General features: G+C 42.6%; 1 protein-coding gene across 1 annotated transcript; it reads right to left on the reverse strand.

The window, feature by feature from the left end:
- Positions 1 to 15,578: 15,578 nt before the first annotated feature.
- Positions 15,579 to 25,768, reverse strand: IDS (iduronate 2-sulfatase). The gene is made up of 9 exons (XM_064463181.1): positions 25,536 to 25,768; positions 24,745 to 24,881; positions 23,506 to 23,683; positions 22,527 to 22,615; positions 21,155 to 21,355; positions 20,377 to 20,547; positions 18,582 to 18,708; positions 16,897 to 17,070; positions 15,579 to 16,198 (listed from the first exon to the last, which is right to left on the reverse strand). The coding sequence occupies exons 1-9, from the start codon at positions 25,651 to 25,653 to the stop codon at positions 15,711 to 15,713; spliced, it is 1,683 nt and encodes a 560-aa protein (XP_064319251.1). The 5' UTR covers positions 25,654 to 25,768; the 3' UTR covers positions 15,579 to 15,710.
- Between the last annotated feature and the right edge of the window lie 541 nt (positions 25,769 to 26,309).

Consider the following 26,309-nt stretch of genomic DNA (forward strand, 5'->3'; position numbering starts at 1 on the left):
AAAAAAAAAGGAACAAGACAAAGATTAGTTTTTCTTCATTCAATAAAAGAGAATACCTCTAAAAATAATTTGGAAGGAAGGTGTGTTTTTTTGTAAATAAAAGTTTTAGAAGATCCTTTGACCACTGCTAAATACCATTATGCAGTGCTGACTTGCATTATATAGAGCACAGCTGGGCTGACTTGTTTCTCTGTTTTTAGGTGTTGTTAGCACTGAAAAACCAACCTGCATTGCTTTTAAAATGCTTCACACATATAGGCTTCAGATCCTCTCACCCCTGGCTAGCGGGCTTAATTTTATGGTGATATTCATGCCGCCTTTGCTTTTAAAGCTGCCTAGTTTTGTTTAAATGATGATAATATTTAAGCACAATGCCAACCTGAACAGCACTTACTACAGGTTTACCTGCCCTTGACATGCAGCAGTACTGACATTTATTACCAGTGATATCTGGATGAAATTTTTGATGTCTCACTGTCAAATTTGGAGCCACTGAAGAGAAAAAGATTTTACAGTTACTCTTCATTGAAGCAGGACTGTTTCTGTAGAGGAATGCCCAAGAACATCACCACAGAATCTTGTTACTGCAGAACACAAAGGACAGCGAATTAATTCAGCATTAAAATACAGAAAAATGTGCTTGGCTGGGCCACTTCAGATAATGCACACCTGGAAGTGGAACACACCATTCACCAGAGATTTATATGAGCACCCAACAAAACACACCTGATCACATCTTTCTGTGGTAGCAAAACTACAGTCACCTACCCAGATAATCAGCACTTGATTTTCTTCCCCACCACGTCAGGCTTACAAAGAAATCAGTAATCTGATGCTTCTCTGAGTGCTTTCAAAGGGCCCAATCCTGAAAGAAGCAACTGTTTTCTCAGGTATTGTCTCAGACAGGCCAGAAGAGAGCTGAAATAAACCTCAGCACTGCACACAACAGTCACATGACGTAGCTCTGTTAGCTTCTGCTGTACCATAAAACTATGAGGAAGTCAATTCCAGTGGAAAAAAAATGGCTCAGCATATATAGCCCACAGAGAGCCTCTATGAAAACCCAGACCTACTCCTAGTTGTGCCAGAAACCTAATGGATATCCTCACAAAGATCACCTCTTCCTCAGGTTTTCAATTTATCTTACTTTAAAATGATAGCATTGATCATCAGCATAATTTTTTTTTTAACAATCACCAGTATTACGGCACCTTACAAGGATTTACTTTCTTTCTTTCATTGCACAATACAGCCATGGGCAGAAGAAACAGAGGCATGCCCTGTCAGACACACAGAGAGGCCAGCGTGAATGCTAACTACTCCAGCAGCGCTCTGCAGTGAGCTTCACTGCATGCATTTAATTGGTGATTCTCATATCTAGCTCCTTCCCAATCTTTTTTGTTCCACAACAATCAGAATACTTCAGTCATTGATCAGGCAACACTTCTGTCCATCATGTCCACTACTGCTACCATTAATGACCGAGTGAGCATATCAAATTTGGGTTGAAAATCTCTCTACTGGGAGAGCTGAATGTGGAACTAACCTTCTGCCATAGGAATACACCAGATATTGAACTTGAAGTTGTTGGCACTAAAAGCGGAAGGTCTGAACCGGAGGTATACATCCATCTTGCAGCAGACACATCAGCATCTTAGGTATACCAGCCACTGGAGATGTAAAATCACATGCTACGGTAACGCAAGCTACATTTTTAGTATTATTAGGCAAAAACCTGGGACACTTGATTTCTGTTAATGGTTAAAGAAGGAAACAGTTTCTCAAAGAGGCAATCAGTCTTGCTAAAGTGCATGAGCATAAACTGAATCAGAGCTTCAGAAACTCACTTTACATTTTATGTAAAAATAGAAAAAGTAATATATGCAATAGAGCCATTAAAATGCATGTGCATTTGTGTGCAAGTTCTCTTTCTTCTCTTCCTTTCCTTCCCAGCTTGATAACTATATTGTTGATAGGAATAAAATATCAGCCTTTACTTGTACACATACCCGAGATCTTGTAAGTCATTACAACGTGTTTTTGAGATTTGCCACTTCACTGCTCTATAAAAAGCTTCCTGAAAAAGTATTAACAGATGGCCTCTTACTCTCTGAGACTGTTCGCAATACACCAGATGGCAACCTGAAAGAGAAAATCCAACTTACATTTTCAAAACTGAAAGAAATGTGACAATATCCTCACAATAAATATACAGCATGAAGGTAGCAATAAATGATCCGTTTGAAGCAAACTGGCTTTCTTTATTTAAGCAGTGAATCCAGGCCTTATTTTATAACATATTGAAGAATGCTTCATATCCAATGCTGGAAGTAATTTCTGATGCAAGCAGAAAGTTTGCTTTAAATGAGCACCAGATTTATGAGAGCCAAGGTTATTTGAAAGAGTGAAAAAAAAATGGGCCAATAGCCTTGGGGCTTAAGGCTTTGTATACTGGATCCCTGGTATCTGGTTTGTGTCTGAGAACTAGTCAGTAGGTTGCAGCATTTTTGCTATTAATGTTAAAAGTATTAAACCCAACTTGCCAGTCAGGCTCTTGTTAGGGGAAGGTAATAACTGTTCCAGATACTTACTGCTTTCAAGCTTTCCAATTCACCTGCTAGACAGCAGCTTAGCTCAGTTCACAGGAACTGGAGAGCTCTGCTAAATACAATCGACCATTCTCAGTGTTACCAGCTGTTCTCTGGGGCTGGGACTATCACTTAGATGAATCGGGATATCCTTCAGAAAGAGGGAGTAATCCCTACCCTACAAGTCCCACTAAAACACAAGGACCACTTGTGTTATGGGATGAGAGACATCTTCCAGTACACATCAGGAAACCTAAAAAGAGGTCTTCATACTTGTGCAGTATCAGCACATGGGGCTTCTTTTTTGGATAAAGCTTTGAGGTGTCACTGCAATTTCAGTAACATTCATCTAAGTTATGATCCTGTTGCTAACGGCAAAGCTCCAAGGGATTCCGAAGAGATTAAAACAAATCTTAAGGGGAGGACAGGTAACTTTCCAACTACCTCACACCATGGATCAGTGTAATTGTTCCTAGCAAGTTCACCTTTCACATGCAGGACACAGCTGGAAAGCTCACCGATTTCTTCCCCCAAAGCCTCTCCAAAGAGGTACCTAGAGACTGGCAGTGGAAACACAAATGCCTACACCTGCCTTCATGGAAACAGAGAGTTATCTGTTGTGCTATCAGGTTTTAAGCAGAATTCCCTATTGAAGTCAATATGCCATAAACACAAAATTGCCTGTAGGAAAAATTATAAAATTACAAACTAGACAGCTGTCCTACGATCACCCATAAAAGGAAACCATTTCTATAAAACTGCTATTTATTATTAATAATGTTAAATATTTATAATGATACCAGATGTATGAAAATTGTCACGAAGAGGGTTTCCCTCTTTGTTTTCTCATTGGTGATAAGCCCATGTTCACAAGCTATAAACAATAACAAAAATAACTCTATAGAGATAAGACAATAATAGGACTTAAGCTGGGCTTTCTGTGCAAGTGTACCACCACAGAGCTAAAAGACCTTTTTAGTTAGTCCAAGACAGTAGACTCAGCAGATTGGAGAGTTTCAGGGAAGAGGAGAAGTTTGCTAAGTTCCAAGCCTTTAAAGTCAACTGCAATATGCCTACAGATTCCACCTGGAGCTGGAACAACCCATTCACCCTAAAACAAACATTGTTTTAGTTGCTGTTAATATTGTACAGCTTCATCTTTTTCTGATTAGACTATAGATCCATAATGGTAAAAACTAAACTGTACAGAAATTAATCCTCAGAAGAATGCAAGATAAAGCAACATTTCAATGTGAATATTATTAATGATTTTTCAGTTGTTATCCAAGTCACCAGTATGATGCTTAAGCAGCAGTGTTTAAATGGTCTTTTGTATCTGACAAAAAAGTAATGTTTTAGGATCTTAGGACTGCCCAATTTGTAAAGTGATAGTATCAGCTCCCCCTAGTTTTATTACTTGTTAAACTGCTGTTTCATGAAATGGGCTCACCTCATCGAGTTCCCCCCTGGTGCTCATCACCCTCTGGAATCAGGCCAGACTACCACCTTCACCCCTTGCAACATCCTAATGCGCATCCCCTAATTGCACTACTGCCTCCATGCAACTACTGCACTCCTTGCAAAGCCACTTGCGAAGTTCAGACATTGCTAGGAAAGGGAATGGCAATTGCATTGCTTTCATCTGTCTTTTTCATGTAGGTGCTAAGGTCTGCAAGGCAGGAGCTGTGTCTTAGGCCACACATTCCTCCTTGCTCTGGCACTCCTCTAACTGCAGAGAGGCCCTGCAGAGAGATATAGATGATTTAGAGAGCTGGGCAATCACCAACTGTATGAAGTTTAACAAGGGCAAATGCCAGATTTTGCCCCTGGGGCACGGCAAGCCTGGATGCACAGACAGGCTGGGGAACGAGGGGCTGGAGAGCAGCTCTGCAGGGAGGCACCTGGGGGTTCTGGTCGACGGCAAGGTGAACACGAGCCACCAGCGTGCCCTGGCAGCCCAGAGGGCCAACCGTGCCCTGGGGGGCATCGAGCCCTGCATCGCGGCCAGGCGAGGGAGGGGATTGTCCTGCTCTGCTCCGCGCTGGGGCGGCCTCACCTCGAGTGCTGGGGGCAGTGTTGGGTGCCACAGGACATTGAGGGTATAAAGCTACTGGAGAGTGTCCAGAGAAGGGCCATGAAGTTGGTGAAGGGTTTAGAGGGGAAATAGTACGAGGAGTGGCTAAAGTCACTTGGTTTGCTCAGCCTGGAGCAGAGGAGGCCGAGGGCAGCCCTCATCGCGGTCTGCAGCTCCCTCACAAGGGGAGGAGGAGGGGCAGGCACTGATCTCTTCTCTCTGGTGACCAACGCCAGGACCTGCGGTGATGGCAGGGAGATGTGCCAGGGGAGGGTCAGGCTGGGTATTAGGAGAAGGTTCTTCCCCCAGAGGGTGGTGGAGCCCTGGAACAGGCTCCCCAGGGAGGCATCACGGCACCAGCCTGGCGATATTCAGGAAGCACTTGGACATCGCTCTCAGAGACATGGTGTGAGTTTGGGGTTGTCCTGTGCAGGGACAGGAGCTGGACTTGATGATCCTTGCAGGTTCCTTCCAACTGAGGACATTCTATGATTCTCGGTGAGCTAAATCAACAGAAGAAAAAAAAAGGGTGTTTTTTGTTGGGTTATCAAGCTGAACCAGCTCCCAGGGATCAGACATGCACCAACAGAAGGGTGAGGGCAGACCCAGCCAGCTGTGAACAGCAGCAGGGAGGTGGGACCATCCCTGCTATTGGCAGTCAGCTCAGCCACAGCACAGAACCTCCCCTCTGCAATGGTTTGCACAGTGTCTAGCACAACTGGGCCGTCATCCAGTTAGAGTCTCTAGACCCAACTGAGAACGGGAGATTTGAAACACTGAACATTTTCTAGTGAAAAACCCATAAGGCACCACTTAAACTAGAAATCTACCTTCACCATTTGAGTGAAACAATGCAAATCTGCTAATCCCAGTGGCTTTCATCCAGTCACACCAGCAGAGAACTTGATTTACTTCATGAAACAGGTTAAAAAATAAAAAAGAATAAAAAACAGAGTTCCCCTATTCATTCAGTTATCAAATACATGGAATGAGTTTCTACCCCACAAGCTTGGGTTTCCATTTTAAAACTGATTGAATGGCAGGGGATAACAGATGATGACGGCCTGTCACCATTCACTTCTGGAGCTGGCAGGCTGGAGTAGCATGCTTTGCCAATGTACAAGCTCAGGAAACAGAGATGCCAGACCCTGAGAGATTACTGCATTGGGCTTTTAAAAGCAGTTCTACTGTTCAGCCTCCAGTCAGTGACTGCTGTCTGTGAAGATCTTTTTGCCTTGCTGGTGCTAAAGAGGGAGGTGCTGGCATTACACCAAATGGTCAGGGTTACGAATCATGAGTTAGTAATCACAAAAGTGCAAGTTGGCCACAAGAGTTAGGCTGCTGTGCAGCCTGAAGGCTGCCTGGAGATAAGAACTGAAGAAAAGGACACTACTTTTCAGCCTGATCGTAGTTCCAAATGTAAGTATTGCTAATAATATCCTTATGAAACTAAATACCAACCCTCAAACTCATCTCCATTGTCCTGCCCATAACATTTCCAAGGCATAATCATTTCTTAAAACCAGCCACTTTTAGACTAATGCGTTTTGCTGCTCCAACACAAGATGTCTCCTGTGTTTGGAGCTCACAACAGGAGCCCCACTGATGTGGATTTATATCTTTAAGTTCAAATTATACTGACAATTTCTTAATGTAAATATGACTTTATATTCCCCCTATTCAACAGGTTCCCTATGAACTTGTCTATACAGGTAGTAACCAACCTGCACTGAGAAAACACATGTCTCTGAGACTTTGGTTTTATTCTTTCTTATGCTTCTCCTGAATTTAAAGAAGGGGGTGAAAGAAAAGAAAAACACAACCACAAAGCAAAAAAAACAAACAAACAAACAAAAAACCAGAGCCAAAGTACAGAATCCAGCTGAAATTAAGTCTTTGGCTCAGTTTCGAGCCAAGCTCATGAGAAAGGTGTGTTAGCATAACCATCTTTACTCTCTTATTTTAGTAAGAGATTTTTGGAGTGAAATGAGTTTGGTGAAGTCTTGGGGGTCTGGACTGATGGCAGGCCTGTCACTCTTGGTTGCCGTTATATTGAGAAAGGCTTGCATCTCTCATCTTGATATTATTCGTTGGTATTACACCGTTCATAATTGTTGTAACTATTTTACATTTTAGAAATACTAGGTCTGGTTCCACTCTTACTAACTCTGGCATAAATCACAATGTAGCATGCAAGCATAAAACTAGCGTGAGGGAAGGAAACAGGACCTGGGTAAGAAGACTATCAAAATACCTTGGCCGACATTTCTTGGGGGGGGGGGGGTGGGGGGTGGGAATCAACTCAGCTGAGACAAGAATGCTGGGAAACAGTGATTTCTCCTTCATAAAGAGTGAGAGCTCAGCTCTTAGGAGTGCAGCATTCAAATAAGAATCAGCATTTTAGCTGGAGACAAATGCACTAATCACGGTCATGAACACAGCTGAACTAAATGTCTCAGCAAAACCACTCAGTAATGGCATTAGTCATGATAAAGGAAATGAGTATTTTCAGGATAGGACACACTCAAAGAATACAAGCAGAGTCCTTTGTGCCTGCTTCTATGGAAGAATGATTCAGCGTATGTATTTGAACAACTTGCTACTAAAATAGCAGCACAGTTCAAGCAATCCTTTAAAGAAATGTGCCTGGAAGAGAAAGAGCTGCTCCATAAATTGTTTTTTAATTGTCCAGATGACCAATTCCTCTATCACTGAGCAGGAAGAGTTTAGCGGGAGAAAAAAAAAAAGAATGGAATGATTACAGGAACAATAAGGTCATTTTTAAAATAAATGGAAACAGAAAAAATAATAATTCTATTTCACCTCTAAACATTCCTAAACTTACCGTTTATTAAAAAGTGACTGATCTATTCTATACTCTATGAAGTTGTAAGGACATGACAAATAGGACTTTGAGCCTATTTGTAAAGTAATCTACTTTTAACCACCTCTGCATCACACACCAATCTTTTCTTCCAAGCACATTAGCTAGCACTGTGTGAAGAAAATGCCAACACAACTGAAGAGATTATATAAAGATTTAGCTGTAAAAATTCCTAGAAATCAGATTTTTTCTAGACTACATACTACATGGAAATGTGCAACTTACAAATTATATTAAAAGGGTGATAAATTTTCTTATTGTTTACAAATTGGAAGCAATACTTCCAACATGCTTCTAATATGAAAAAAATAGACAATAGAAGCATTCCACTACTCTGGTCACATATCCCAGTGACTTATAGCTGCTGCTGATCAACCATATCACAAGTCCTCATTTCAAATGCAAAATAAAATGTCTAGTGGTAGCCAATACCCCACAGCTTACAATTTTCTGTCTCATGTTCTTTGATGTGTTACTGACCTCTAGTCGAGGAGCTCTGGAATTACAGGGCAGAGCCGCTCCCACATATGCAGATGACATCTGAAGAATTATTACAAAATCCTAACAAAGAAGCAAAAAGCTGAAGGACTTTTGCCTCCTTTCAGCTGTGGCCACAAAGAAGAGGCAATGCAAAGTGAAGGCAAGCACTACCTGTGATGCAGACAGATGGTTCAGGTGAGGTTTTTGCGTGAGATTTGAGGTAGGAACATCATGCGTTTGTATGTCCTTGATTTTAGTTTTAACCTCTCAAGGAAAGAGAAATGTTATAGATCTGCAATCAAGGATACAAGAAACTTGGAGAAATCGAGATCTGGCTACAGTTTCAAACTAATAAGGGGCAGGGGGGGGAAGACAGAGAGAAAGGAGAGATGCAAGAGAGATGTGGGAGCCTTATGAAGCCTAGCGAACATAGAAATTCCATCCTGTGCTAGCAAAACCTTGCCACATAAACCCAGTACATTCCTGAAAAGTCATCAACTGACCTTAAAACACAGAGCATGAAGGTACTTTTTCTCTAGTAGAACAGAAATCTTACTAATACTCAGTTACCCACTCAGGCGGGTCTCTTACAGCCCACTGGCTTCCTTCGGTAGCCCTAGCACTGGGACATATGTGCCACAGTCTTCTGGCACTGGCTCAGCAAAGCATTTTAAACACATACTTAGCTAACACACTTAAGTGCCTTAGTGAACAGGAATGTACTTAAATGCATAACTTAGTGCTTTACTGACTCAGGGCCTATCTCTATTTAACAAAGGTAAACGAAGGTTAGTACTTATTTCTTTCACAAAGTGAATATTAAAAGAATCCTCAGAAAAACCATCACTTACAAAAGCAGTGAAAGATTCTGTTCTCATTTGCATGGGCTAACATCAGAAAGAACATCATTGCTTTAATAGAGCAATATGGAACAAATATAGAAGATACTTGAAGTGTTTCCACCAATATTATCTTGGAAAAGAGTAATTGCAGGCAAAAGTAACAGTTACAGAAACAAATAACCCTCAAAAGAAATGAGGGTTTGCAAATTCTTAAAATATGAAGACCCATTTAAAGCAAACCCATCACAGCTTTCCTGTCCAGAATGCTATACCTCCAAAATAAATAGCTTTAATCTGTGCTAATCTTATTTCAGCAAAGAAAAGCTAAAGCTGGCAACAAGAAAATGATTATACTATCAAGTTCAATAAGCCAATCTATTTGTTTTTAACATCCCTGACCTTGATTTTCTTTAGTAAAACAAGGTATCCAAGTTTTCCGGCAGAGCAGATAAAGGAAAAAGATGAGTATCCCACAGCTGCATGTAATGAAGGCTCCCTAAGTAATGGATCACATCCTTCTTGCTGTGAAATATTCGAGAGGGCTCAAGTAAAGAGAATCATTTCCTTCAACACAAGATCAAACTCACTTTGAAAACAGGAAAACATGGGAAGTATTATGCTAGGCTGTAGGTTCAATCAAGGATAGATATTATACACTTCATACCTGCCAAGATTTGTCTTCTAGGAATTATATCCTAATTCTATTACCAGGAAAGTGTTTCAGAAAAGGCTCTGTTCTTTAAAGCTGGAATAGCAGACACAGAGATCAAAACAAACTTTTTCCACACATGTGATTAATACTTGCCCTTTTATTAGGCAATTTGTTAGGAGAGAAAGCTTTGCTTAAAATTCACTGCAGCTCTCCAGCCAGGGGAAGCATTTCTTTGGCTCTGCAGGGGCTGTGTAGCCTGGCTTTCCAGGAAAGAGAGGGAGGAGTGTCCCTCCGACAGCAGGTTCGGGGTGCGCCTGCGAGGCAGTACAACAAAGCCTGATGGTGTGGGGATAAGATGGGAAACGGAAGGAAAAGCTGCTGCTGCTCCATTTTTCAGAGAAGATTACCACTAGCCTTTTCCAGCTGGGCACCTGTTCTTTATGGCAGCATCTCCTCGACTCAGACTACTCCATGTCATCTGTAGAGCACATTTGGAAAGCTTTGGAAAAGCAGAAACAGCTTTGGGTTAAAAGCACCAGATAAGGAATCCATGTCCTTTTAGGTCCATGTCTGCTCACAATTCTTGTCCGGCCTTGAGTAAAAACTTTCGGCTCTCTAGGCTGCAGTCCCCTACCTGTAAAACAGCAGTAATCGTCCCTGACTGCCCCTCCCTCGCTTAGCCTGAGCACTGGGGCACAGAGACCACTCTCCTTCTAGAGCACTGCCAACCCAAATGGCCTAAACCCAACTCCAGCCTTCAACACTGTGCTAATGTGAATGATTATTTGTGAAGCCAGATTACAAGTGGCATTTTTAATACCATGAGAAGCTTAATGAATTGGGACTTTCCCATCACTTTCTTTTTACCAATACTTTGAAGTTTTCCCACAAGACAAAAATTACAAAAAATTCTGGTTTAAAAACCTGAATTGACACTCGTGAAATGAGCCGTTTCATTCTGACAAAGGTGAACACTTTCCTTCTACGAGGTCAAAATTTTTTGTTTTGACTTTATTATTTTCACAAAGTAATTGCATTCTCATTTGTTATAATACCTTTTATATTATGTCAAAATTATGCAATAAAATAAAAATTGAAATAAAATTGAAGTGAGGGTCCCTGATCTTATCAAAGCAAAACTTTTCAATAAAACTGTCACCAAAGCAATATCTCTACGTAAGACAGTTTGATTTAATCAAATAAACATTTTCCTGACAAAAAAAAAAAAAGACCGCAGTCAGATGATACTCAGCCAGCTTTTATAATCTCTACAAAGGATGCATAAGCAAGACTTCATTCCTAAGACGTGCAGCTACACTTGCAGCCCAACACAGCCCTGAAGCATGACCAGGCTCTGACTTCGTTTGTATCCGCTTCACCACGCAGCTTCCGCAGACTGCCTGAGGGGAAGCCCACCCAGAGATCTGCTGAACATTTAGTGCAGGCTGGCTGGGGAGCATGTTCAAACAGTTGGGAATGCGTAACCTCAGGTAACTGCTCTCCAGTTACACAGCAAGAAGTAAACTGGGAATCTTCAGCGTAAGTGTACAACACACTAGAAATTAAAGACTCTGGTTCTACTTTGGCATCAGGACCAAAAGAAAAAAGCAAGGGTTTTGAATACATGGATAATGTCAAATTTAGTACAACTGGGACAAGGTCACAACACACGGTCCAGAGGGAGATTTTCAAAAGTGCTTCAGAGAGAAACTCAAAGAACTTGCGCAGTCAATCACAACATGTACAAACTTACAAATTTTATACCTAAAACAGATTAGAGCAGAAAGAGGAGACCTGAGTACCCCTAGATGTCTGCAGTGCCTAAAACCAGAGATATAAAATATTTCCCTTTCTAGGCTTGCTATCTTCAGATTTCTGTTCTTTCTGTCTTCTTCCTGCATCCTAATCTTTCAGATCATGACTTTATACCAGATTTCACTGTTCATCACATCTTACTGTTCCTTTCCTCTCTGCTGCTTCAGTATGTATTAGCCCCACTCCATGTCCAACTGCACCTATAGAAATATCACAAACTTTGCCATTTCCTCCTGCTTACTCAAAGCTCCATTGTAGTTGGGGCCTTCACACACTGCTGGATAAAAATGTTCTTCTACTACTGAGCATTGAGCCAGGTGTTAAAGATAGAGGGCAAAAAGCTCTCTTTGCTGCTTGATATGGTGGATCTTGACATTGGTAGTCTATCTTCTTTCATAAGCAGAACTCCCACAGACTCTAAAAGGAGATCTGTGCAGTAGGCAGAGAAGAACATTGGAGTCAAGATCCACCCATGCAGATCTGAAGATAATTTTCATTAGCTAGGAAGTCAAATACAGAGGTATAAAAAGTTTTGACACAAAGTCATCTTAACTTCGCTGGGAGTTACTGACGTGAAGAGCAAGGAGGTCTATGGCCTAGAAAACTGTAAAGTGCTGGAAAACCTAGTTACCAAGAGGGTAATTTCGTTCTTTATGTAGCGTTTCACATTTGAATGCTAAGTAACCACGGGGGGGGGAGGAAAAAAAGAATTCCACATTCAACAAAGGATCTCAGCTGCAACCACCAGGCACTTCTCAAATATAGCCTGACACTCTCTCTGTCCTAAAGGTCTGAAACATAAGCTGAGCACAGTGCCCTGCAAAAGCTGGGTGTTGACCACGACATTACGGCCATGCTGCCAACAGCGGTATTGCTGCCTACCAAAGAAAACCCACATTAGCACCAGGAATTAAGAAACACCCGACAGAAGCATAACGTCTATATCCCATCCTTCATGCTGTGGAACACTCGTTCCAGCAGGGGACTCCACTTGACCAATACAACACAGCAGCAAGTCACTAATACATAATCATCATGCAAGAGTGATTAATTAGGTGGTATCTGACCAATACCTGGGACACTCACCTGCCTTTGCCTGTCTCACCACACAAAACCATTTGCAACTCACACAGACAACTATTAATTCAAAACGCACCCCATTTCCTCCAGCAAGCACAGAGCACAGGCCAGAGGGGGGATTCCAATCTGTTGCACAGCACAGTATGTAGCTACAGCATTTCCATACACTCCAGCGTGCACAGCATGCCTGGAATTAGACCCAAATCTTTCCTTTGCAAACAGCATGAACAGCATTCAAGCAGAATGTTACAAAGTACACGCAAATACACAGTCGTCTCCATTTTTTAAAGATTTCTACAGTTTCTGCTTTGTACATAGCATATTTTTTACTTTCCCTTAAAAACTTTTAATTTAGGTTGTTGTACATCTCTACACTAGGAACAATGGCATGAGTTATGATTGACTGACGTACAGCTGTTTAGGGACCAAAATTTTAATTCCATTGCTTAATCACTCCTGTACATAAGTTTATTAACATAGGCCTGTTTATTGACTCTGCTTTGTGCCAAGTGCTTACAACGGCTTCTCTGCAGTCCCCAGTGGAATCTCTCCATCCATGTACCACAGGTAACCATTCCTGCTGATGCAGCATCATGTTGTTCTTCCAGCTGTTCTGGTGCCATCCTGAGAAACAGGGTCAGCACTGGCATCTCATTTATTTCCTAATGCTTGGCTTGCATCCTCTTCCCTCTAGAGAGAGCACTGTTCACAAGAACACTTTTATTGCTCCTGTTAAGCCCTTTTGTTCTTCAGTGGAGGCTGCTCAGCCTAGCAAAGCCCACAGCTCAGGCTCTCCAGGAGAAGCAGCATTTTGGTTTGTTTGAAGAAAATGGGCCTTCTCCCTTTGTCTCTGCCAGTTTTGCACTTCGCTCAACCAATTCCATAACAAACCTAACTCACATAGCACTTACAAGAGCAAAGCTTTTTTTCACCGCTATGCCTCACTTGTCCCCAAAAACATTATGCCTCAACTCAGCAGCAGGCAGAAGGAACCTGCTCGCTAGGTGGACAGCAGTCCTGCTTGGTGACTTGTGCAATTATTCAAGAATGTCCTTGCCCTGAGCACGTGGATACCAGTCTTGATTCACTGGCTGTCAGAGACAATTCTGTTTCATGTCTCCCCAAAAGATTACTGGATTTTGATTAGGAAGGTCAAGGGCAGCTTTTTCCCTTCCAATATAAAGAGAATGACTTGAGGAAAAAAAATACTCATCGCCTAGTGCCAGGACTTTTATCTCCACTTGAAAAATTAAATTGCCTGAAGTGATGGGAGGCTTAGGGCATGTATGAGAATGTCTTCATGTGAATAAACTCCTAATTTATCTATATCCTATGATTTTAAGCCCCCCAAAAAGGCAGGTTTTTATAGGTGTTTTAGCAAGAGAACAGAACACAAAGCTCAGGTAGCCAAGTCTAATACTCATTTGCCAGAGCAATTTTAAATGTACATTGTATTACTGACCTAGCATACCAGAGATTTAGATTAATCCTTAACACTCCAATACATCCCCCCCAAATAATTTTCCCAATATTTGATTCTCCTTTGAAGGAAAGTGTGTCAGAGATATAATTAGCTTTAGCTGCAGGCTCCAAATCTCTGCCTGGCACCATTCTCAATAAACCACACCTTCAAACAGTGTGAAATTGGTATAGCTACACTGAATCTGCTACATGCAACCGCGGTATTTCACACCAGCTGAGGATCTAAGTATATATGCATAAGGGAGGGAAAAATGTTTTCATCAGGAATAATAATGCTGCAGAACACACAGCATCTTGGGCTGAGTAAAAGAAATTATAACTTCGTAAGAAATATATTCTTCTAATTGAGTTTAAGGCACTAAATAACCGCTGTCTTCTAACACAGAATCAGATTCATGGTGGGTATCTCTACATTAATTAGGAATAAGACTGTCACATGGATTTTAATGAAATAAAGTTATGTCTGTGGCTTCTCTAGGTTATTAAAGTCAATTTATCTGAGGAAGCCCAGTAATGGCTGGCTTTTTCTTTTTGTAGGAATAGGAGCAATTCACTGAGGAAGGTAGCAGGAGTTAGCACTGTCTAAACAAGCTCTTACCTGTTAAGGTACAAATTCTGAGAGTCTCGATTACCAAGGTGGAATTGCAGAAATCCAGGAGGCTGATAGAACACAACACAAACTACTGCCGTCACACTGGAGCACAGCGTACCTCATGGTTGTGAGCATAAGGCACAGATAGCATTTAAATACTCAGCAAAAACATTTTTCTCAGATACAAGCTCCCAAACGTATTTACCTTAATGTGCTTGGCCATATGAAAGTTTACTTACCAGCATAACTTGTGACAGCTAATGCTCCACATCCTGTGCTGCTAAACACCACACTAAAACCCTAAAACTAAATGGGAGGCTTTTAGCTATCCTAGTCCCAAATCAAGACTGCCAAGCCCCACTTGGCACCTAAGAATGCAATGATCCAAGTTTCTGTCACTGGATGTGACAACCCTCAAAACTGCACTGAGCAGTTCAGCAGCGACAGCAACCAGCAAGCTACAACAGCGAAAGGTTTCCATCTCTCTTCACCTGTGAGGCCTCATTGGACCAACCCTCATGAAAAGCCACAGCAGAGCATACTGGTGTTATCTTAACCCCTCAGTCTTTTTACAGTTATTTCAGTGATGAAATAACTCATTTTATACACATTAATTAAAAATTCAGAGGCCCTCCTGTATGGTAAGAAGCATGAATCTCCAAACTAAAGCTTTTATTTAAAATAATTAACTTTTGAATGAAGCAGATGAAGTCAGAGATAAAGCTGATGACAGCAGGCACATCAGCCCTTCACCACTATCAAACGTCTCCTTGGCCACTCCAGCCCCAGGTCTCACAGTAAAGCGGACAGGGCATGTTTACTGACACACATTCTCTGCACAGCCTTTCAAACACAACTTTCAAACAAAGTTTCTCCTTTTTCACCTTTCACCTCACCAGTTTCAGAATGAATAATGAATTTTAATTCTTCGCTCACTAGAGAAGACCACAGAGATGTTTCACAGCATGGGTCTGCATAACCTGTGTGACCTTTTCAGAAGTTGTGAGCTTGTGTTTGAAAACATAGCTGCAGAAGTTCACTCTGATTACTTCAGTATAATAAGGGCTGTAAAAAGACAAAGGCAATAGCTAGTGTTTTGATACAAATAGGATTTTAATTCAATCCAAGTGTTTTCTGTACAACAGAAAGGTTTTATAAAAAGAAAAAACAACAGAGGTGTTACTTCAGTTGCAAGAACACACACAAGGAAGTTTCTGAACCCTAGTGAGTCAGGAAGCCAAGCATTTTTTTAAAAAAACAACCATGTGAGGTATTGCTATAGATGTTGTAATCCTGGTTTGGATCAGTCTCTACCATGTACAACTCTCCTGCATGGACATCCTCAAAGTTGGCACTGAAGTTGTTAGGATTAAACTGAACCCATACAGTATATCTGTAGTCAACTGTACGCATGGAATACCCCATGATTCTGATGTCTTTCAGCTTTGGCTTGTCAGAGTTCCACTGAGGAGTGTCTGCAGGCCGGGGATATTGGCTGAAAGCAACAGTTTCATTATTAAAACACCTGGAAGTGTCATCACACCCACTCTTCTCTTCAGAGGCATTAAAATACCGGACAATGCTTGCTCCCTCAGTGCACAGTGCAATGTGAAATGATGTCTCTGGGCACATAGGGGGAACTTGCAGGCCAGCAAGTTCAGCAAGTGTTGAAAACAGAGACACAAGCTCAACCACTTTTTCACTTCGCCCTAGAAGAAACATCAAAATACAAGTTATGGAACATGATGGTTTGACAGACACTGGTAGAACAATTTTAGAAATTTCTTCCAATAATTAAGTTGGTGTTTTATTAAAAGTGCTTTGTACTGGATTTGTGGGGTAGCAAAATCAAGGCAATTAAGTTGTGGCAGTTAGCTCTGAAGATGCTAGTCTGTGGAGTTATGATGTACTTCTATCAAGAAAATTTTCACGCTTACGTTTCTCAGTGCAGCCTTCAAGACAATAATATTCATTACTTCGAAAAAGAGCTCTTCAGGAGACAAAGCAATTTCAGTGTCAATAGTTTAACACAAGATTGCCTCCATCAAAACAGTTCCCAACACCACCATTTTAAGTACAGGTGCTACACATACAATGTTTACTAATCACTGTTGGAAAGACAGGAGCCGCCACTACAAAGATCAAGCATCCTTTTAGGCATCTACAACACACAAAAAGACATCACCTGCTGTGTTCACACAGACATCTAGCGGCTTCCACTACAGCAGATCTAGCCAAAGCAAAAGTCTGTGTCGACAGATTCCCTTCACCACCTTGTTCCTCAACAGTACGAGCAGCACAGTCAATGACACAGACTCAAGCTGCCTGTATGCAAAGCGCCATTACATCACCACTTCTCCTTTACATATATCTGCTGCAAACAAAAAAATAAATGCTGGAAATTTACCTTCAGGTACCTTGCGTAAAATATGGCTAAAAGGGTCAAGGTAGGGGAAGACCCTCTCTCTTTGACTAACAGATGAAGTTGTCATTCCAGGAACATAAAACATCAGTGGCACACGGGTAGCAACATCAAAATTGCTGTATTTTGCCCATTCACCATGTTCTCCCAGAGACCATCCTAGATGACAAAGAATACAGTTCAGAGCAGATACTGGGTTCCAATTTTGTAGCCACTTCTTTTTCACTGTAAACTGACTTTGGCTGTTGAGGCCACTAGTCTGTTATCAAGGTTATATTAAAAGGCAATTTGTATTTAAATATAGCAAGACTTCAACAGCCACCTAAATCTTGCAACTTGATACTCTTATTAAGGAAATAATTACACCTCTCCTTATTTCCCCTACTCTAGATTAGAATTAGGAAATAAAACATTAAAACAGCAGAAAAGAGGAACTGGGGTGTGTCACAGTGCCGGCAAGAGTCTCCAGATCAATTCCACAAAGCACTCATTTAAGTTTTGGGCAGCTGCCAGCTCTCCAGTACTCCTGTTAATGCTGTAACTGAACATCCCTTGGAGCCAAGGCTGCTATCTATGCCAGACTGCCGTATCAGGATGTTACCCCTGAGGAAGCAATAGAGATCAAAACTCTTCAGCTCTCCTCTTCCTCTTGGAAGAGATGCCAACATGACTTCCTTCCAGGCAGATTTATTGCCAACTTTACTTCGGGGGAAGACGAAGGAGCTCTACAACAGCTATGTTAACGCATTATTATTTTTTTTTATGACTTTGCTAGCCTTGGTACTGGAAACACCAACTGTTGACAGTTAACCACAGCACGGGGAAGAGGAATTCAGTTTACAACAGAAAGTCCAAGTCAAAGTGGCAAGTCAGAAGGACCATCTAGAGTTGCTTTAGTACTAAGTATTAATCCCTCTAAGCTCTGTAACTCATAAGGGCTTGTTTATAGACACACCCTCACAGAAGTCAACCCAAATTAACTAAATATGTGACTTTAAATTGATGTAGTTAAGACATATCCTACTTGTTTTAAGTCAGCTAAGCCACCCCCCAATCAGGTGATCGGGGGTGTGTGTGTGTATTTTAATGTTTATTCAATACTATAATATTTGTTAAATGTTTGAGGTATTTGTTGCATGATTCAATTTCATTTTTTTACCACCAGGATCCAGACTGCACAAGACCTCAGTTATGAGGGGGGAGCCATACTGCTCTCAGTTTCGATGCTCTGCAAGCAGCCATCACATGAGCACGAACACACACTTCAGCAGTTAATGAGAAAGCCTGTCACCCACTGTACCAGATGGCTCTCTACAAATTGTAAGGGGGGGAGGAGTGGTTGCTATCCTTTCACAGCACTGTTCCCAGCAAGAGTCACTCCTTGGGCAGGAGGTGGCAGTACAGCAAGCTCAGCCCAGTGTCCTGGCAGGCAGTCTCGTCGCTCACTAGCAAACGCTCAACCTGATTAAAGAGAGGTGGCTGCAGGGGGACAGAACTGTGCAGCCACAGAAGCCTGTGTCAGTCCACTTAATTAGAGCCAGACTAGCCAGATGTACAAGGTATGGTAGCTCTGCTGTACATTATATAAACACTCACTTGATTAATATGCCAGCACTGAGCTGCACAATTAAGTTATTACCAGTGAGCTGGAGAAAGGTTTAAACACTTACCATGGTCAGCAGTAAAAACTACTATTGTGCTATTTGACAGTCCTACATCATCCAAGGCATTCAAGAGCAGGCCAACTTGCATATCCAGGTAAGAAACTGCTGCATAATAGCTCTGACGAACCTGCCGCTGCAAGTTAAGAAAACAGGGGAGAGGAAGAAGTTAGCTTTTCCCCAGACACACACACAGAAGAACCAGTGGGTGGCTGTGTAAGTAAAGGAACTAAATGACTTTATTTGTGAAGCTTTTTCAAGTGTGTGCAGCCTGATCAATGTCCCAGAAAAGGTAAAGATGGAGGAGGCAGTTAGAGAATTCTGTCTATCTCCCAGAAGTTCTTTTAAGCAAGATGTTGCAAACCAAACAGTTCTGCTTCTCTCAGGGTCCAGCCAGTGCACCTTATTTTGGCATAAGCACTGGAAACTCAAGGACTGTGATCAAGAGCACAGAGTCTGGATAGAGGCCTGTCACTAGTGGTGTTCCCCAGGGGTCTGTGCTGGGTCCAGTCCTGTTCAACATATTCATCAGTGACCTGGATGAAGGGACAGAGCGCACCCTAGCAAGTTTACTCATGATACTAAGCTGGGAGGGGTGGCTGATGCACCAGAAGGCCGTGCTGCCATCCAGCGAGACCTGGACAGGCTGGAGAGCTGGGCCAAGGGGAACCTCATGGAATTCAGCAAGAGCAAGTGCAAGGTCCTGCCCCTGGGGAGGAACAACCCCACACACCAGTACAGGCTGGGGGCTGAACTACTGCAAAGTGGCTCTGCTAAGAAGACCCTGGGAGTGCTGGTGGGCAGCGAGGTGACCCTAAGTCAGCACCGTGCCCTTGGGGCCAAGAAGGCCAACAGTATCCTGGGGTGCATTAAAAGGAGTGTGACCAGCAGGTCGAGGGAGGTTATTCCCCCCCACTCTACCCTGGTGAGGCCAAACCTGGAGTGCTGCCTCCAGTTCCAGGCTCCCCAGTTCAAGACAGACAAGGAACTACTGGAGAGGGCCCAGCAGAGAGCTACAATGATGATCAGGGGACTGGAGCATCTCCCTTATGAGGAAAGGCTGAGACCCTGGTTTGTTCAGACTGGAGAAAAGACGACTGAGGTGGATCTCATCAATGCTTATAAATATTTAAAGGGTGGGTGTCAAGGGAATGGGGCCAGACTCTTTCAGTGGTGCCCAATGCCAGGACAAGGGTCAATGGGCACAAGTTGGAACACAGGAAGTTCCACCTGAATATGAGGAAAAATTCCTTTCCTGTGCGGGTGACAGAGCAGTGGCACAGGCTGCCCAAGAGGCTGTGGAGTCCCTTCCCTAGAAATATTCAAAACCTGCCTGGACGAGTTCCTGTGCCCCCTGCTCTGGGTGTGCCTCCTCAAGCAGGGGGGGTTGGACAAGATGATCTCCAGAGGTCCCTTCCAGCCCCTGCCATTCTGTGAAAATCTTGCAAAAGATACACTGAGTGGTGGCTTGAAACAGATAAACAGATTCAGATAATGAAAACAAACAAAACGTTGGTAGCTGCTACATACATTCAATTATATACAAACAAGGAGCACACGCTATCATCACTAGTTGATGGCTGATCTCTTCCTCTCTGCCCCCACTAGCCTGACTGCGAAGGCCGTGTTACAGTGAAGGTTTGCCTACAAGGCTAGAGGTGACAATATGCAAGGCAGGGAATTCATAGTATTTGCAAACTATCAGCTGCTGAATATCTGCAAACATCTAAGAGCGGCCAACTGCGCCCTTGCATTTGAACAAGTTAAGGCAGTTTGACTTCAGTGCATTGTGCTGACAGCTTACCTGGAAGTCATCAGGAAGTGGTCCATAAGGGAAACTAACATTTAACGCTTCCACATCATCCCTCTGTCTGATATCTGTCCAGGGGTTGTACGCCACAGAAGGTAGTTTCTCAGGCACCCAGGGATCTGGGGCTAATGTGATGTTTTCCAAGGGGTACAACTTGAGAAATTCCTTCACAATAAAAACACACGTAAAGACTGCCCTCACTTCTAAGGTAAACTTTGTATTGCAAGGCAGCAACCATCTCCCCTTGCATGACCCTTTAATATTCTTACAGTTTACAAGGCCTCACTCCCCCTCCCCCAGACTCTAACAGGTAGCAATACTATGCTAGTCAGTCCCAACCAATTCCTGAAAAATACTGTTAGTAAGTACCTAAAAACACCCTCCTGTATCTCAAACAACACTGAAACAAAAGGTCCAACATCACTTCCTCTGAAATGAGTAGGAGGTTTGCCACCAATTCAAACTAGAAACGGAGTACGAGATCTTATAAGGCCTCATGATGTCGTACTTCATTAAGCTGAACACTACCTCCATGCAAGAGCCACTATTACGGTGGCAGAAGCCTGGCTTTTGGCTGAGTGGTCCCAAGTCATTCTCATTCTGAAATATTCTGAAATGCAACACAGACGACTGCTAAAGTTACATCAAATCAAGGCTGCTTTTCAGCTTGCTTTCCAGAAACAACAGCAATAAAGCATTTGTGGAAACAGCTTTGAAAACCAAAAGCAACGCTTGCCTAAGTTCTTTTCCCTGCAGGCTCCAGTTTCCTCACCTGCGGGTACCTCAGTGGGATATGTGGTTTGTGGTAACCGACAGCCAGGAAGAATTTTTGCTTGTTGGTTTTCATAACGTTCAGTAAGCGTATGGCCTCTTTAGTGCTCTGAATATCAGGCAGAGTACCACCGGGCATTTCTGTCACATCCACCGGGCACACCAAGTTAGCATAAAGTTTTCCATCTTTTCCCCTACAAGTCTTTAAAAAAAAAAAATTAGTTAAGTAACTTGACTTCTGTAAAAGCAAAGAAGCAATTATCTGTTCCGTAACTTTCAAACCAATTTGTTCCTCAATCCCTCTACCAACAAAAGACTGCAGATTGGATACAAAAAGGAATTTCACTATTTCTATGAATCGGAATCCTCTTTAAACCTGGGCAGAAGATTAATCGTAGCCATATGGGAAAACACACAGCTTCTGTGATGAATAGAAGATCTGACCTATTGGCAAGAAGGCAGAATTCAGTTACACTCTATACATGTATTTTTACTCCCTCTGATCCCAAGAGCTTATAGAAAGCTGCCTGACAGTTTCTGAGCAAATGCCAGCAGCGGCTGATGTATAATCAGTGAAGAAAGATAAATTAAACTAAATGCTTGCCAAGAAAAGGTGACCTCAGCAGGATGTTTGGGAGACTTGCTAAAATGAACATTAAAAAAAAAAACATGCCATGGATGCATATACTGTTGTTAAAAACAGTCCTTTTCAGCAGTAAATGCAAGAACACAGCATCATCAAGGCTGTCTGTAGCCTCATGGCTGGAGCTCCTAGCTTTGCCGCATATAGGCTCCGGCACATGACGCTAGCGCAATGTTTGCAAAAGTGTGACTCAAAAGAATCTGTTTCATATTTAAGAGTAACAAACACTAGAAAACTGAATCAGATTACAAACTTTCAGATTATTTAAAGATTATTTTTGAATTATGACATCCACCTGCTCAGCCCTGAGCTCTTTGTTGAATTAAGTTCACCCAGCCTATTGACAATGTTTTGTCACTTACTAAGCAGAGCAAGATTAGTGTGGAAGTTGACAACTGCGCTTTTCAGACAAAAGAATTCATGACCTAGACATAAATTAAGATCACTCTTTCTTGCAAGCACTTTTATATTCCGGTAACTTACATTTCCAAATGTTAATTTAGATACACTTGAAGTATCTGCAGGATGGACACATGAATTAACATGACACACAACTGAAGAGATACGTCTTCTTTTAGAAGGCTAACAAAAAGAATATCAGACTGGACTAGTTGTTTCCCTGCACAAGACTGTAGTCTCAAAAATCACAGAGTATAGCCTGGCCTTGGCACAAAGAACTTGGTTACATCCTGAAAACCCTCTCTGCTGGGGTCCCACAGATCACCCTTACCTTATCATTTTCATACTTTTCAGCTGAAGGATGAAAGGGTGGAATGGACCAACTGTATGGATAGTCATCACTGTAATTGGATGAAACCCCTGAAAAGGATAAAGACATTAGAAATGGTCTAACAGTTCACTGAACTAGGAAGAGCTCAAACACAAGTTTAACTTGCTTTCAGTTGTTTTGTTTTTTTAATATGCTAAATGAAGAAACATTTCAAATTACCTCTGACAATTGAGAAATAGAAAACTAAGATACAAAAGTAAAAAGTTTTAAGACAGACATTTTTCCCTAAAATACACCTTTTACTGGTGAGGGGACTCAAGCCTCTTGAAGAACCTTCCTTCAGGAAAAGCACAAAAAAAAAACCCAAAAAACAAAGAAACCCACCAGATTAATAACAGTCTTCATGTACAGCCCTCATTAGCTTTACTATCAACTGAAAGTTCACATATCCACACAAGTTCAGTGCTGGGGTAAAGAACTACCAAAAAGAGGGTCAGTATTACAGTATTTTCCAACTCAGTAGTGTTTATTGCTTTTTAACTAGTGAATTAATTTCCTATTTAATTGGTAGCATTAGTCATACATTCTATACCTCCTGATCCAGACAGCCTATTATGAAACATGAAACATGTATATGCAGAACTAAGACAACGAGGCTATTCAGTAATTTAATCTTCAACAGATACATAACTTCCAGACATATTTTTAGAATGTCAGACATTTATTCCTACAATCCCTGAGCAAATGTGAAAACATTCATTAGATAAGAGTCATCTAATATATTAATCTCTAATGCCTTGAGATTTATAATTAAGATTTAAAGACAACCTACAATCATTGTACAATCTAGTTCATGATTGTGATTTAGGTTGTCAGTATAGACAAGAATCACATAGTGGATACTTATAGGTAAAGTCTGTTTGCGAGAATATACACGTTAAGCATGTCTATGTTAAGCAGATGACAATTCAAACCATACCAGGATGAAAAACTTTCCCCACAGACAGGGTCACATAGCCGTTCTCCTTGAAATACTGGGGCATCGTGGTATAGTTTCCTGCGTGTACTCTCCAGTAGGAGTAGAAGTCATACAGTCGGGTAGTATCAGGTCTGCGTCCAGTAAGAAATGACACTCTGCTGGGAGCACACACGGCTTGCTGAGGAGAGAGCCAGCCAAAAAGAGGATTGATTCAGAACAAAAAGCAAAATGCATGTGCAAACCAACTTAGCAGTAGCTGGGCAAAACATCCAAAGGCTCAGGAATTGCAGTGAAAGTGTTTCACATCACTTCAAGATGGAACCAACAGCATCCTTATTAAGAATATCAATTCTCAGTTGCAAGGTTTTACCAGGATGTACATTTACCTATCTATAATTTTTCCTCAAATAACCAATTCCTAAGCACTAAAAGCTTTGGTTATGCTGCTAGTAGCACACAACAAAAAGTCAGGTTTTGTTAAAAATAGTGCTTTTGAAATCTAGTAGCTCACACTCACCCAGAATTAACCAGAAGTGGCAGATGGACTGTGTGACAAAAGCCCAAAGTCTAGTTGATCTGGACTGCCTTAAATATAATGAAAAGGATAAACATACAGAGGGTCCAGTTTATGGTCCAAAGGCCTCATCAATTCTGTTTCAGATTGACAAGAGCCAAGAGTTATTGCTTTAAACTCCTAAATCCTAGTCAGAATTAGACTCAAACTTCTAATTTCTCAGCAGAGAGAAACTTGCGAATGTAGGCATTCTATCCAAAGTATTCAAGTAAAAAGCAATTACTGCGATTTTTGAGTCCTGTATTTAAGAGTGATGTTTACCACACAAGCTGCCCCTTCTTAACAGCCTATATAATAGATTTCCTCAAAGGAAAAAATTAAAAAGTAAAAAATACTTTTATTAAAAAAAAGTAGAAAAAAGAATTCTGATTTAGTAAAATAGTATTTTTAATCAAGACTTTGCCGCCAATAGTGAAAACTTTTGAGTGACACTACAGTCCTCCAAGGGCTACACAAACATCATCAGTCAAATGCCTGTTTTCATTTTTCTCACCTTAATAATGATAGCTTCACATAGTACAGTTCAGCCCAACCATTTATTTTCTACTGGAAATACTTAAGGTTAACAAATACTTGGGTTTTTCCAGTGGTCTGCCTAACACCTACTGTGATAAAAACAGTAATTCCTTTGCACAGAGAGAACATTTTTTATTAAGTTATCTCACCTGTGCATATGCATTGCTGAACACAATACTTTGAGATGCAAGTTGATCAATGTTTGGAGATTTCACAAGCTTATCTCCATAACAGCCCAAAACAGGACGCAGATCATCCACAACTATGAACAGGACATTCATGCTACCTACAAGGAAACAGAATTAGGACTATATTAAGCTGAGCTCCAATAAATAAAGGCTACTTCATGCACATTCCTCTATCATTTTTTAACCCTGAAGTATACCTAGGAAAAAGAATAAATATAATCAGCAAGAATATCTTTGGAAGGAAACATAAATACTGGGATTAACTCCTTCAACGTGTAGGAATTCTTACTTGGCCTTGACAGACCTATAGTGGTTTTCACTTCCCTTCCTACCTCACTTGAACTGGCTGCAGAAAGGTGCATGAAATAAAGAGGTATTTTCTAATTCCACCTGCTACTGAATCCTACAGCCTACCAGCTTTGAGGGGGCGCCGAGCCCCAGGTACAACTCAATCGCTGTTGTGCTACATAATCCTGCTCCAAACAGATAAAAATAAAACATTTTTAAAAAAATCAGTTACACAGACATTTTTTGAAACGCCCTCTTAGGGTGGCGGCCGCGCCACGGCACCGCACAGCGCGCGCCGCCGGGGCCTCCGAGCGCCGCGACCCAAAGCCAAAGCTTCGCCAAAGCCCCGCGCGGGCCCAACCACGACAGGCCGCCCGGGGCGACCCCGCAAACCCGGGCGGCCCCACGCAGCCCCACACGGCCCCGCCGCCCCGGCCCTCCCGCAGGAACAGGCCCCGCCGCACCTCCGGGCCCCGCCGCAGCCGCCTCCGGAGCGAAGGCCAAGGCGTGGCGGGGAAGCCCCAGCAAGCAGAGGCTGAAACAGAGCCAAACGGCAGCGCAGCGGGGATCGGCCGCCGCCATCTCCCGCGGGGGCGGGCGAGCGGGTCGGCTACAGGCCCTCCCCGGGGCGGCAGCCGGTGCAGGCCCGCTGCCAGGCTTTAACCCTCCCCGGCCCGGCCGGCTTCGGCGCCGGCGGAGGGAGGCGGCCGCTCCGCCGCGCCCCGCACGGTGGCGCCGCGGCGCCGCGCAGGGGCCGGCCTGGCCTGGCCGGGAGGAGCGGGCGGCGGCGCTGCGGGTGGCCGCGTAAGGGCCGCGGCGGGCTCAGCTGCTCCGGGGGCAGGGCTATAGGAGCCATAGGAGCTCCTCCTGATGCTTTAGCCACGTTTATTCCTTCCCGCAGTCCTTGGGCCCCCACCGCAATAGCCCCCTGGGAAAGGGAGTGCTTAATGTCATCCTGACAATTCCTTCCTTCTCATGCGAAGCAGTGGTGTTACTCTGTTAGTATTGAGAGAAGCAGTCTCAGAGCCATACTTTAATCCTATTTGTTAATTAGGCCTAAAACCAGTAAACGCATTTCTTCTTCAAACAAACACTGTATTTCCAGAGTTACCTCAAGATCTACCAAAGCCAGGTTCGTGCTGGCTGGCAGTGAGGATGCGTGCTCTGTGCAGCGTGCAAGTCTCGTAACAGCGGTATTTTTGCCTATAACCAGCCATTTGTGCAATCCACGGGTCAGC

This window comes from Phalacrocorax carbo, chromosome 11, assembly GCF_963921805.1.
Source record: "Phalacrocorax carbo chromosome 11, bPhaCar2.1, whole genome shotgun sequence".
Classification (NCBI taxonomy): domain Eukaryota; kingdom Metazoa; phylum Chordata; class Aves; order Suliformes; family Phalacrocoracidae; genus Phalacrocorax; species Phalacrocorax carbo.